A 14,184-nucleotide genomic window follows, 5' to 3' on the forward strand; every position below is an offset into this window, starting at 1 on the left:
CCCGCAGAAGCCAGCGGGGATTAATCTAACACGATCCATGACGTACCCATTATGTCATGTGTTGTGAAGAGGTTACATTTTTTTAACCACTTTTACGTGCGAAAAAAGGCTGCACTTTATGGTACAAAGACAAGTGAATGAGATTTCTGACATCTCATACGGTTTATTTCTTCTTTGTGGATTTGAAACGTAAGGCTGTGTGCACATGTTGACTTTTTGGTGAGGTGATTTTATTTTTTACTTTAGTATTTGTAAGCCAAGTCCAAAAGTAGAATAATCAGGAAAATATAATAGAAACACGTATAATTGTGCATTTTTTTTTGCCAACTCTTGGTTTTAGCTAACAAATACTGAGGTAAAATGTGTGAACATGGCCTTAGAAGCCTTTTTTCAAATCTGGACCATGTCAATTCTTTACACATATTTCCCCAATTCCAATAAATGGGAAAATATCAAAATCAAAAACGTATTAACTACTCATCTCACACATGTATGTTAAGCGTTGAGGTTTTTTTTGTTTAGTTTGGGTGCAGATAAATAAGCTGCATATACCATTAGATTTGTCAGACCGTGGTATGCCCACAAACTATATTAATGTCACATACTATGAACCTTATTGGCTAAGGTGGGTTTACCAATTCCTTTACCCTTTGTAATGACTTTAAGGTTTGAATAATAAAAAAAGAAAGAAAAAAGGTGATGGACATTCATGTCACCTCTGAAAAAAAAATAAATATGCAGCAGATCTGATACAGATCCTGTTTGCCTCCTACAGACAACTAGGAAGAAATTAAAGGGAACCTGTCAGCAGAAATTTCGCAATAAACCTAAAAGATTCCCCTTCTGCAGCTCCTGGGCTGCATTCAGTGCTGTCCCACGATAGTGCCACTGGGCATGCGCGAGACCTCGGGAGCACTGGGCGGCGTCCTCATGTATGGAAATGAGCAATGGGGGACGGCGTAAAGCGGCAGGAGGCGAAAACGGACGCAAGACAGCCCATCCCTGTGACCATAAAAAAACATTTGCATACAAAAAGGTAAAGACTTTATAAAGCATTTATTTAGGTCTCAAAGGGGGCACAATAGTAACAGGAACCTTTCTAGAATGCAGCCCTGGAGTTGCAGAAGGGGGAATCTTTTAGGTTTATTGCGAAATTTCTGCTGACAGGTTCCCTTTAAGTTGCATAGTATCTGAAGTGAGACTACAGCCCACCACGTGAAGCCAACATATTTTTTCCTCTAGTGTTAAGCCTTCTAGCCGCAGGGAGTAATGCTCCTGTATCCCACAAAACTAATAAAGGGGTATTTCCAGATTCAGCTCAATATGTAGTTGATGTAGTAATAATAATAATAATAATAATAATAATATTAGAAACACCTCCAATTAGAAATGTAGTATAGTTCCCCTGATTAGTTATGTTGTTTACCCCACATGTAGGGCATTGCAGTATCTTAGCTATCCATGGTTACAACCACTCATATAGTGACAGGTAGTTGCTAGTGGTCATAACCATGGATAACTGAGCTGCAATGTCCTGAGGTAAACGATATAGCTACTCTGGATAACTATACTGCATTTCAATTTGGAGGAATTTGCCATTACAGTGGAACCTCAGTTTACGAGTAACTTGGTGTGCGAGTATTTCGCTATACGAGCAAAGCTTGCTGTAAATTTGTAACTCAGTTTACGAGCAAGCTTTGTTGTACGAGCAAATACTCACCGCATACAATTCTAGCTCCGTACTTTCACCGCGCTCCGACCTGCTCTAGCAGTCCGCACAAACACAAACAAACATGCACAAACACACACACATTATGCTCACCTTACCTTCGTTCCATCTCCAGCCTTCTGGTTCTTGTAGTTCGCCAGTACAGGATGTGCATCGGGTAACCATCTCGACGATGGAGGAACTTCCGCTGTCAGCACTTCTCAAAGGCAGCGCACTGACCAATCAGAGGCAAGCGGCTCCTGCCTTTGACGTCAGCGCGCTGATGCCGGAAGCCGCTGGTAGCGGAAGCTCCGGCATCAGTCGCAATGGTTACCCGATACACATCCTGTACTGGCGAACTACAAGAACCAGGAGGCCGGCGAGGGAACGGAAGGTAAGATGAGCATATGTGTATGTGCGCGTGCGTGTGTGGAATGGCACAATAGGGGACCAGGATGGGACATTGCACAAGTTGTGGAACGAATTGTTTGAGCTTGCATTATTTCCTATGGGAAATTTTGCTTTGCTAGACCAGTAACTTGCTTTAGAAGCACACTGCCAGAACGGATTGTTCTCGTAAACCAAGGTTCCACTGTATTATTATACCTTCTACACACTGGGATAAGATCTTGGAGATGGAATTACTCCTTTAACGCGTTATATTTTCCGGATCTGACGAGAAATGTACTGTTTCCTTGTCGGACAATCTGTTTTTAATACTTACAGCTTTTTTTGATAGTAAAATTATCTCTGAAGGTAGAACTCTTCCAGTGAAAGACAGAAGTTTAGTGTCAAAATTTAGTCCCCAATCACGAAGTTCTTTTTGGACACCGTCATCTCTGGAAGGCAATAAAATAAATACATTTGCAGTTAATACCAAATAAGAATATTCATTTGTCTTTGCCAAGTAAACTTATTATTAGTGTTAAGCTGTTGAAAATAAATCCCACAAAAAAAAAAAAAAAAAAATCACAATAAGTATTCTTTAACAAAATTATTCTTTTAAAATTTTAAGGGGTATAAAAAGACAAAAAATAATTTTCATAACTCAATTTAACAATTGGGCTGAAAAAATGTGATGTAACGATGCATGCACATACATAACACATCTATATTTGCATAAAAATTTCACAAAATTTAAAAAATATCAAAACAATTGGACACTAGGATGTCCATTCTGCTGGCACGCGCGCGGTGTCCTCATCCTGCCGCTTTGAACTGCTGGTGCGGTTGTGCCAGCAGTTCAAAGCTGTGTTGGACCGGAGGAGACATTTCTCCTCGCTGACACTCCTCCTCTCCCAGGCTGCAAGTCTGTTGCCTAGGAGATGGAGGAGGGTCAGTAAGCGGCGCTGGCATAATGACATCTTCTGGCCACGTGGGAACTGAGGACCCAGCGGCGCGCAGCGGCGGAGCAGGTGCTGGAAGGTGAGTTGTGTGTTTTGGGGCTTTTTTGGGTGTTTTTTTTTATGACTTGTGTGCGGCTGTGCCAAGGTGGGAGGGGCAGCGACATCAAGGGGGGGGGCATACATGCCAGCGGGGGGGGGGGGACCCACATGCCAGCATGGAGGGGGAGAACACACATGCCAGCATGGGGGGGGGAAGAACATACATGCCAGCATGGGGGGGAGAACACACATGTCAGCATGGGGGGAGAACATACATGTCAGCATGGGGGGGAGAACATACATGTCAGCATGGGGGGGCATGCATGCCAGCATGGGGGGGAAAACATACATGCCAGCATGGGGGGGGAGAAACATAAATGCCAGCATGGGGGGGGGAAACATACATGCTAGCATGGGGGGGAAACATACATGCCAGCATGGGGGAGAACACACATGCCAGCATGGGGGGAGAACACACATGCCAGCATGGGGGGAGAACACACTTTAAAATGTAGATGTGGATTACAGGGTGACATCTGATTGCATTCCATGCTAAAATCTCTAATATTCTGCAATTTTTTCCAGAAAGATCAATCCAACTACTGTGTCTGGAAAGGGCAGGGGCTCAGCTTCAATGTGTGGTAAGCATGCATGAGAGTGATGCCCCCTGCTGAAGAGAAAACTGCAAAGGTAAGGTTAAAAATCAATTATTTACATAATAGGATTGGTTGGCACTTCGGAAAAAAAATTGGGTTTAGGGCTACAGTTTGGGCACTCTGCCTGTAAAAGGTTCGCCATGACTGTCCCTCACCCCTCAAACTGCTCAAAACCACACCCAAGTAGTTTATTAACCCTTTAGATGCTTCCCAGGACGCACGGCAAGTCGCATTTTGAGAGTCGATGTGCCTAAACAGTGGAGCTCGCCGACAAGTGACCCTATTTTGGTAACTAGATCCATCGAATAATTTATCTAGATGTTTGATGAGCACCTTGAACCCCCAGGTATTCCACAGAATTTTGCAACATTGAGCCGCGAAAATGAAAAAATACATTTTTACCACAAAAATGTTGCTTTAACCTCAGAACTTTCACTTTCAGAAGGGTAACTGGAGAAATGAAGCATATGTTGTGCAATTTCTCCTCAGTACAGGAATGCCTGATATGTTGTGGAAATCTACTGTTTCGGCGCACAGCATGACTTGTAAGGGAAGAAGCGCCATGTGAATTTTTTTACCATAAAACAGTCCGTAGAGAGTTAACAATAATATACATCATATTGCACTTAATAGCACAATATTATTCAGCAGTACGAATCCATCCTCTATATACGAGTAAATTGGTGTCACATTCTGATTTTCATAAAAGAAACAAACTTTACAAATGAACGAAAATTAAAGTTTACAAAAGTACATCTGTCTAGCTGAAATTATATGACAGTCACGTCACTTCATAGCATATCTCCACCCTTCTTTCTCTCGACTGATCATTGGATCGATCCCCTCCCCTCAACCCTCTCCAAGGTGTCGTGACAACTTATTGAGCTGCCAGACTCTTATTTCCAGAATAATTCCCTCTACTACAGGCATAACAACAGACGATCTAGCATAGCGTCCTGAACCAACGCACCAGAGGCAAGACCTAGTACCTCCATCCACGGCTGCCAAATCTTATAAAATTTTCTCAGCATTTTTCTCTTTAGATAGACTGGAAAGAGGAGTCTAAGGATGTTGTTCATCTTATTTTTAAGCTCCGCTATAGTCGGGGGTGAAGGATCTAGCCAATGCTATGCTAAAAGCTTTCTTGTTTAGTAAGGAATACATGATATACCCAGGGCTGTTGGAGAATATGGGTCCACTCCTTACTCCCATAAATTCACCAAGCAGAGGGCTGTATTTTAATATGCTCTATCAGTCCCATGGCTTGTTCCCAAAATTCACCTACCGTATTTTCCAGCATAAAAGACGACTTATTAACCCCTAAAGAAGGGAATTTTGTTACTTACCGTAAATTCCTTTTCTTCTAGCTCCTATTGGGAGACCCAGACGATTGGGTGTATAGCTACTGCCTCCGGAGGCCACACAAAGCATTACACTAAAAAGTGTAAGGCCCCTCCCCTTCTGGCTATACACCCCCAGTGGGATCACTGGCTCACCAGTTTTAGTGCAAAAGCAAGAAGGAGGAAAGCCAATAACTGGTTTAAACAAATTCACTCCGAAGTAACATCGGAGAACTGAAAACCATTCAACATGAACAACATGTGTACCCGAAAACAACCAAAAATCCCGAAGGACGACAGGGCGGGTGCTGGGTCTCCCAATAGGAGCTAGAAGAAAAGGAATTTACGGTAAGTAACAAAATTCCCTTCTTCTTCGTCGCTCCATTGGGAGACCCAGACGATTGGGACGTCCAAAAGCTGTCCCTGGGTGGGTAAAGAAATACCTCATGTTAGAGCTGCAAGACAGCCTTCCCCTACGGGGAGGCAACTGCCGCCTGCAGGACTCTTCTACCTAGGCTGGCGTCCGCCGAAGCATAGGTATGCACCTGATAATGTTTGGTGAAAGTGTGCAGACTCGACCAGGTAGCTGCCTGGCACACCTGTAGAGCCGTAGCCTGGTGCCGTAATGCCCAGGACGCATCCACGGCTCTGGTAGAATGGGCCTTCAGCCCTGATGGAACCGGAAGCCCAGGAGAACGGTAGGCTTCAAGGATTGGTTCCTTGATCCATTGAGCCAGGGTGGATGTTGCAGCCTGCGATCCCTTGCGCTGACCAGTGACAAGGACAAAGAGTGCATCCGAGCGGCGCAGGAGCGCCGTGCGGAAATGTAGATTCTGGGTGCTCTACACCAGATCCAACAATGCAAAGCCATTACATATCGATGAAATGGATAAAAGGAAGGTAAGGAGATATCCTGATTGTGATAAAAAGGGGATACCACCTTAGGGAGAAACTCTGGGATCGGACGCAGCTCTACCTTATCTTGGTGAACACCAGGAAGGGAGCTTTTGGATGACCGCGCTGCTAGTTCGGACACTCTCCGAAAAGACGTGACCGCTACCAGAAAGACCACTTTCTGTGAAAGTCGCGAAACTGAAAACATCCCTTAGAGGCTCGAAGGGCGGCTCCTAGAGAGCAAATAATACCCTGTGCAGATCCCATGGGTCTGACGGCCTCTTGTACGGAGGGAAGATGTGACAACCCCCCTGCAGGAACGTGCGTACCTGAGGAAGTCGTACTAGGCGCTTCTGAAAGAAAACTGACAGCGCTGCGACTTGTCCTTTAAGGGAGCCGAGCGACAAACCTTTTCCTAATCCAGATGCAGGAAGGGGGGAAAAAGGAGACAATGCAAATGGCCAGGGAGACACTCCCTAAGCAGAGCACCAAGATAAGAATAACTTCCACGTCTTGTGGTAGATTTTGGCAGACGTCGGCTTCCTAGCCCGTCTCATGGTGACAATGACGTCTTGAGATAATCCTGAAGACGCTAGGATCTCGGACTCGATGGCCGCACAGGCCGGATCAGGGCCGTAGAATTCAGTGGAAAGAACGGCCCTTGGGACGGTAAGTCTGGCCAGTCTGAGAGTGCCCATGGTTGGCCGACCGTGAGATGCCAAAGATCCGGGACCACGACCTCCTCGGTCAGTCTGGGACGACGAGGATGGCGCGGCGGCAAGCGGAGCTGAGCTTGCGTAGCACTCTGGGCAACAGTGCCAGAGTAGAAAAACACATAGGGTAGCTGGAACTGCGACCAATCCTGAACTAGGGCGCCTGCCGCCAGTGCTCTTTGCTCGTGAGACCGTGCCATGAAAATCGGGACCTTGTTGTTGTGCCGAGACGCCATTAGGTCGACGTCCGGCATCTCCCAGCGGCTACAGATTTCCTGACACCATACTGGGTGCAGAGGCCATTCCCCTGCGTCCATGCCCAGGCGACTGAGGAAGTCTGCTTCCCAATTTTCTACGCCCGGGATGTGAACTGCGGATATGGTGGATGCTCTGTCCCCCACCCACATCCGAATCCGCCGGATTGCCTGGTAGGCTTGGCGATGCGTGTTCCGCCTTGGTGGGCGATGTCTGCCACCGCTGTGGAATTGTCCGACTGAATTCGGATCTGATTTCCTTCCAGCCACTGCTGAAAGGCTTGCAGGGCAAGCTGCACTGCCCAGATTTCCAGAACATTGATCTGAAGGATGGACTCCTCTGAAGAGAGTCCTTGATCGTCTGAGAAGGGAAACGTTCCTTTCTAGGGACGTCGACTCCCCAACCCATAGGCAAAGCATGTCCCATTGAAGTGGACGCAGATGAAACTGCGCGAAAGTGACTGCCTCTGCATGAGGCGTCTTAAGGGGTGTGACTGGCCTTGAAGGAGAGACTGCACCCCCGATTGTAGTGAACGCTGCTTGTCCAGCGGAAGCTTCACTATCGCTGAGGGAGTGTGAAACTCCGTGCCCAGATATGTCAGCGATTGGGTCGGTGCCCGATGTAACCTTGAAAAGTTGATGATCCACCCGAAACTCAGGAGAGTCTCCAGCGCCACGTTCAGGCTGTGTCGGCATGCCTCTTGAGAGGGTGTCTTGACTAGTGGATCGTCCAGTAAGGATCACAGAGTGACCCTGAGAGTGCAGGACTGCTCCCACTGCTGCCCTGAACTTGGTGAAAACCCGTAGGGCTGTCGCCAGACCGAAGGGCAGTGGTACGCACTGAAGATGCTCGTCTTCAATAACGAAACGTAGCAAACGCTGGTGCTCTGGAGCAATCGGCACGTGGAGATAAGCATCCTGATGTCTATTGATGCTAGGAAATCTCCTTGAGACATTGAGGCAATGACGGAGAGGAGGGTTACATCCGGAACCGCCTGGCCTTCACGTGCTTGTGAGCAGTTTTAGGTCCCGAACGGAACGGAAAGAGCCACCCTCTTTTGGCACCCCAATAAGATTGGAGGAAAAAACCGTGTCTTGTCCCTGAAGAGGAACAGGGATTACCACTCCTTCTGCCTGCAGAAGAGCATCGGCTCGGTGGGGGGGGGGGGAAGTTCTGAAGAGTCGAGCCGGAGGACGAGAACAGAGCTCTATCCTGTACACGTGAGACACAATGTCTCTCACCCACCGGTCTGTGACCTGTGGCAGCTAAATGTACCCAGAAGCGGGAGATTCTGCCACCAACCGCGGATGCGGAGAGAGAGAGCTGAAATACATGAGGAGATCGCCTTGGTAGCGGTTCCTCCTGCTGCCTTCCCTGGGCGTGAATGAGCCCGGCCGGAATCTGAGCCCCTCTGAGCCTTTTGAGCCCCTTTAGACGAGGACCATTGGGACTTGCCCGAGCCTGGGAAGGACCAACCTCGACTGTCCCTCCAGGACAGCATTACTAGGGTAAGTCGCAATGCAGACATTGCGAGGTTAAGGACACCACCTGCGGCACAGATGTACATGTGCTCAAGACCAGCTGCGCAAGACCAGCTGAAATAGGTTAGAGTGCCCATACGGCTGCGGATGCCGGAGCAACCGACACGCTGATAGCTTCACAGACAGATTTCAACCAGAGGTCCATCTGTCTGTCAATGGCATCTTTAAGTGAATTCCCATCTCACTGCAACTATGGATCTAGCCGCAAGCCTGGAGATTGGGGGATCCACCTTTGGACCCTGGGTCCAGTGCTTTACCACGTCAGGGTAAAGGGATAACGTGCATCCTTAATACGTTTGGAGAAAACGTTTATCTGGAGGCGTGGTGTTTCTGAACTGCGTCTCTGAAGTCAGCGTGGCCAGAAAAAATACTCAATCTATGCATGAGTACTGAAAAAGGATTTCTCCTGCTGTGAAGCTGACTCCTCCACTGGGGGAGCTGAGGGAGAAATATGCAACATTCCATTGATGGACGCTATAAGATCATTCACTATGGCGTCACCATCCGGCGTATCCGGATTGAGAGCGGTGTCAGGACCAAAGCCCTGATCAGCTACGTCTGCCTCATCATACAGAGAGTCCTCCTGCTGGGACCTTGACCAGTGATGAAGCCGAGTGCCGCACCCAGCGAGCTAGCTTAGGCCGTCTGGGACTGCCGTCCGTGTCAGAGCCTTCACCCTGGAATGCCTGGGACCCCCCCGGAGCACTGAGTGCGTTCCAAATGAGGGTGGCCAGGGAGAATTAATCAAGATTGCCCATGGCCTGTCTGGACTGCAAAGTCTCCATCCCATGAGAATCTCCGTCCCTGTCCCTGGACAGGGTTCACAGGTGGTTCCTTTGGCCACCTCTAGTAGAGACCCCGGCTGACCAAGTGCTACAGGGGAGCATTGCACACAATGGGGGTCAGTGGAACCTGCCGGTGGAACAGTATCACATGCAGGAAAAGCAGCATAGAAGGCCTGTGTTGCTTTTTTGCTGCTGTATTCTAGTCATCTATGCAATGTATAGCATACAAGCATAAACACTTCAGCACATGCAATACAAGCAGCATAGAAAGCCTGTGCCTTGGCACCCTTGCTTTTTAGCTGCTGTTGTCCAGCCATCTAGGAGAATATAGCCCAGAGTAGCGACCGTACAGTGCAATGTATAGCATACAAGCAAATATACAAATAAACACTTCAGCCCATGCAATACAAGCAGCATAGAAAGCCTGTGCCTTAGCACCCTTGCTTTTTTGCTGCTGTTATCTCGCCATCTAGGAGGGCATATAGCCAAGAGGAGCGACAGTACAGTGCAATGTATAACATACAAGCATAAGTACAAATGAACACTTCAGCACATGCAATACAAGCAGCCTAGAAAGCCTGTGCCTTAGCACTCTTGCTTTTCTGCTGCTGTTATCTCGCTATCTAGGAGGGCATATAGCCAAAGATAGCGACCTACAGTGCAGTGTATATACAAGCATCAAAAACCAATGGACACTGCGGTATTTTGTGGGGTCAGCACTTCAGGTGCTGCTTACCGCCCGCCTATAACGCGGGTGTGTGGTCGCCAGAGCCCTGTGTTGGTTGCCCAGAGCATGTCTCCGTTCCCCAGCTCGGACTGCGTGCAGGAATGGCTGCCGGCGTCCTTCTGCAGCTCGTGTGACGAGGGGCTGGCCGTGGGCGTGCCCCAGACAAGAGCGGGAAACTGGCGTCCCACTGTGTCCAGTGAAGTGGGCTGGAGAATGCAAAGCAGACTCCAGCCCTCTGTGCTGACTGTCTGTACAGCGTCCCGCCTCTCCCCTGACTGGCAGGGCTGGAGGCGGGAACGAAACGAAAACTAGGCCGCAAAGCCGGGGACTCAAGTAATAAGCGCGGCCGTCCATGTGCACGGCCCGCGCGGAAGTCCCCGGCGCACCACAAGTCCCAGCCGCGCCACAATGTAAAAAACACCCAGCAGCGGCCGGCGCGGCAGTTCCCAATACATAAATTCACTCAGCTAAGCTGCAGTGAATAATAGCACGAGCGCACCGCGCTGTTACCCCCGGCGCACTAACACTCCCAGCAATGCTGGTGTGTGTGTGCGCGCTTGCCCGGGGACACAGAGTACCTTAATGTAGCAGGGCCCTGTCCCTGAAGATACTCAGCTCCATATCCAGCAGGTTCTCTGGGTCTGTGGATGGAGCCCGGTCTCAGTGCCTGGAGACCTGTAAGATCCCACTTCACCAGAGCCCTCAGGGGGATGGGGAAGGAAAGCAGCATGTGGGCTCCAGCCTCCGTACCCGCAATGGGTACCTCAACCTTACAAACCACAAGTGGGGTGAGAAGGGAGCATGCTGGGGGCCCCATATGGGCCCACTTTTCTTCCAACCGACATAGTCAGCAGCTGCTGCTGACTAAAAACAGTGGAGCTATGCGTGGATGTCTGACCTCCTTCGCACAAAGCAGAAAACTGGTGAGCCAGTGATCCCACTGGGGGTGTATAGCCAGAAGGGGAGGGGCCTTACACTTTTTAGTGTAATGCTTTGTGTGGCCTCCGGAGGCAGTAGCTATACACCCAATCGTCTGGGTCTCCCAATGGAGCGACGAAGAAAATCTTCTTGAAAGTCGGGGGTCATCTTATACGCCGGGTGTCGTCTTATAGGGCATATAATTAGATCTCCCTGTATCCAAGACTATCAGAGCGGTAACGCATCTCTCTGGCTCGCCCTTGTATCCTATTACCTCCTTCTCGGCATCTGAGGCATATACACCGCTTTTTTAATGCATCCGGTGCACAGGGGCTGCTATCTGCCATCATGGCTTTACTGCAGTTGAATGCTTTTCTGTGGAGGCGCAAAGCAGTCAACTGCAGTAAAGCGCTGACAGCGCTGTGTCCACTACACAGCGGCGGCTCTGTGTAATGGACGTATTCATGGAGGGGGTCTATGTGCCTGCATTCCGCACGAAGCACCACTTGCGGATAACGTCCGGTGCACAGAGACGCCGCTGCTGTCAACACTTTACAGCAGTTGAATGCTTTGCGGCAGCGTCGCCATAAAGCATTCAACTGAAGTAAAGCCATGATGATAGCCTGCAGCGGCGGCTCCGTGCACCACACAAGATCACTGAGAGGTCTATGTGCCTGCAGTCTGCAAGAAGCAGCTGAGGGAACCAAGAGAATGGAGGACTGGTGAGAATAATTTTTATTGTGTGTAAATAATGGCATAATAGGGGACAAGAAGGGGACCAGTAGGAGGACATTACTAAACAATGGGCACATTACGAGAGGGCCCAAGGATGAGCACATTTCATTTTATTGGGATCTATTTTTATTTTTGAAATTTTCCAGTAGCTGTTGCATTTCCCACCCTAGGCTTATACTCGAGTCAATAAGGTTTCAGTTTTTTGTGGTAAAATAGGGGCCTTGGCTTATACTCGAGTATATATGGTATATCCCAAACTCTTTATTTTAACTTGAAAAGTTGGGGGTCGTCTTATACGCCCAGTCGTCTTTTACGCCGGAAAAAATGGTTTATGTCTATTCCCACATGACATTCATTAGATGGGCATCATCCTGCCCACATCTGGCACATTGTGCATTTGGTCTAAAGGCCGCTTTACACGCTACGACATCGTTAAAGCGATCTCGTTGTGGTCACGGAATTTGTGACGCACATCCGGTCGCTTTTGCATCGTCGCAAAAACGTGCTCATCGGTGACATGGGGGTCCGTTCTCGAATATCGTTGCTGCTGCAGGTACGATGTTCGTCGTTCCTGCGGAAGCACACATCGCTCTGTGTGACACCGCAGGAACGAGGAACCTCTCCTTACCTGCGTCCCACCCGCAATGAGGAAGGAAGGTGGGCGGGATGTTATGTCCCGCTCATCTCCGCCCCTCCGCTTCTGTTGGGCGGGCCGCTTAGTGACGTCGCTGTGACGCCGCACGGACCGCCCCCTTAGAAAGGAGGCGGTTCGCCGGTCACAGCAATGTCATTAGGCAGGTAAGTAGTGTGACAGGTTTGGGCGATGTTGTGTGCCACGGGCAGCGATTTGCGCGTGTCGCACAACCGATGGGGGGGCGGGTGTTACGAGGGGGACCCGGGGAAGCGTGCCAAGATGGGAAATGGACAGCTTCCGCCGGTCAAGGTCCACTGTGCGGTGTAAGGGACCGCTGCTATGGTCAGGAAAGAGTGAGCGGGTTGCTGCTAGTGATCGTCTGGAACGTCACAGACGATCTATGTACACCGGTCCGCCCTAACCCATGAGGGTTGTATGGCTCGGGGCTTCTCGTACGGTGTACCTGTTGCACGGGGACGCACAGAGGTGCCTACACACGTGTGCCAGCGGGAGTCACAGGAATATGGCACGGGGGTAGCACAGAGGTGCCCACGCACGTGTGCTTCAGAAACCAAGTGAGTCCGACAGAGACTCGAGGAGCTCACCTGGGACAAAAACATAGCCTGCTAAGCGGGATACTGCCGGAGCAGCAAGGCAGGGGCAAGACCTGCAAACTAGGTGCTGCCTGAGCAGCAAGGGCAAAGCTCACAAAAGACAATAATGCCTAAGCAGTGGCATGGCAGCACACTGCCAGACATCCAAACATAGAAGGACGGTCGCGCGCCGCCATGATGGCAGGGGGAGCTTTTAAGGAGGTGTAGCTCCACCCAAGGGCGGGGCGCGAGACGGGCGTGACCCAATCAGGATTCGTGACGTCCTGGCCCAGCCAGTCAGGATTCAGCACATCACCAGCCTCGTCATCGGGCCGTGTGATATCAGTGAGCGAATCAGAAGACGTCACGTGGAGCACATGCTCATCTTCCTGCCTCTGGGTCATAAAGGCGGGATCCCCGGTTTCACAATGTGCAGAGACATGGGAAGTCTTGCTGCTTCCCTGAGCATCTATTCTTTGCACACTGCGCAACCTCCCAGAGCCTCCGTGATGCTGAGCAGGAGAGCTTGTGGCAGGCAAGGGATGGGAGATCGCTCCATTCCTTGCAAGGGGAGAACCACTAGGTGTCACCCTTCTGCTGTGTCTCTGAGAAGGCAACTCCTGCAGTCTCCCAGACCTTTGGCGCTGCTGAGCAGGAGGGCTCGTGGCAGACAAGGAATGGGGGACCACCTCATTCCTTGCAATAAGAGAGCCACGACGTGTAACAGGCGGGTACCCACGCTAGCGATATCAGTACCGATATCGCAGCGTGTAAAGCCTGCTTTAGTCCTATCTTGAACAGGAGGCTAGGTGTCCTGTACACCCTATAAATGAGAAACAGCTGAAAGAGCCTCTGACACCACCATTTTAGCAATCTGCTCCAATATGTCACACCATTGGTCTTGAGTTAAGGGGCCTAGGTCCCGTTCCCATTTATTTTTGACAGTCAGTGGGTATCTATCTAGATAGGCGGGCAATAACCTCCTATATATTTCAGAGATAAGACCTCTAGAGGACTCAAGACATGGCCAAAGTATACAACGTAGGATTATGTGTCATAGTCACAGGGCTTAACCTCCCGTCTCTCCGATGGATGCTGCAGCTGTTAGAATTAGTAGAAAAATACATATGGGAGGTGAAATTCAGTCCATAATTGCTGAAAGCTCTTAAGAACGTTATTTTGCAGAAAATGTGACACCAGGCATATCCCTCTATCTTCCCACCCTCTAAATCCTAAGAGTTTCTGGATTTCATGCAGATCCGGGTTCTGCCATAGTGGCCAATACTCCGCAGACCCATTA

At 49.5% G+C, this 14,184-nt stretch overlaps 1 protein-coding gene across 1 annotated transcript in view; it reads right to left on the bottom strand.

Moving 5' to 3' along the window:
• PIWIL1 (piwi like RNA-mediated gene silencing 1) overlaps positions 1–14,184 on the bottom strand; it is a 231,895-nt gene that overhangs the window by 165,459 nt on the left and 52,252 nt on the right. Inside the window, exon 5 of the mRNA XM_075323064.1 lies at positions 2,433–2,547. Within this exon, the coding sequence (XP_075179179.1) occupies positions 2,433–2,547 (115 nt within the window). The remainder of the gene's footprint in view (positions 1–2,432; positions 2,548–14,184) is intronic.

Source organism: Anomaloglossus baeobatrachus, chromosome 1, assembly GCF_048569485.1.
Source record: "Anomaloglossus baeobatrachus isolate aAnoBae1 chromosome 1, aAnoBae1.hap1, whole genome shotgun sequence".
NCBI lineage: Eukaryota > Metazoa > Chordata > Amphibia > Anura > Aromobatidae > Anomaloglossus > Anomaloglossus baeobatrachus.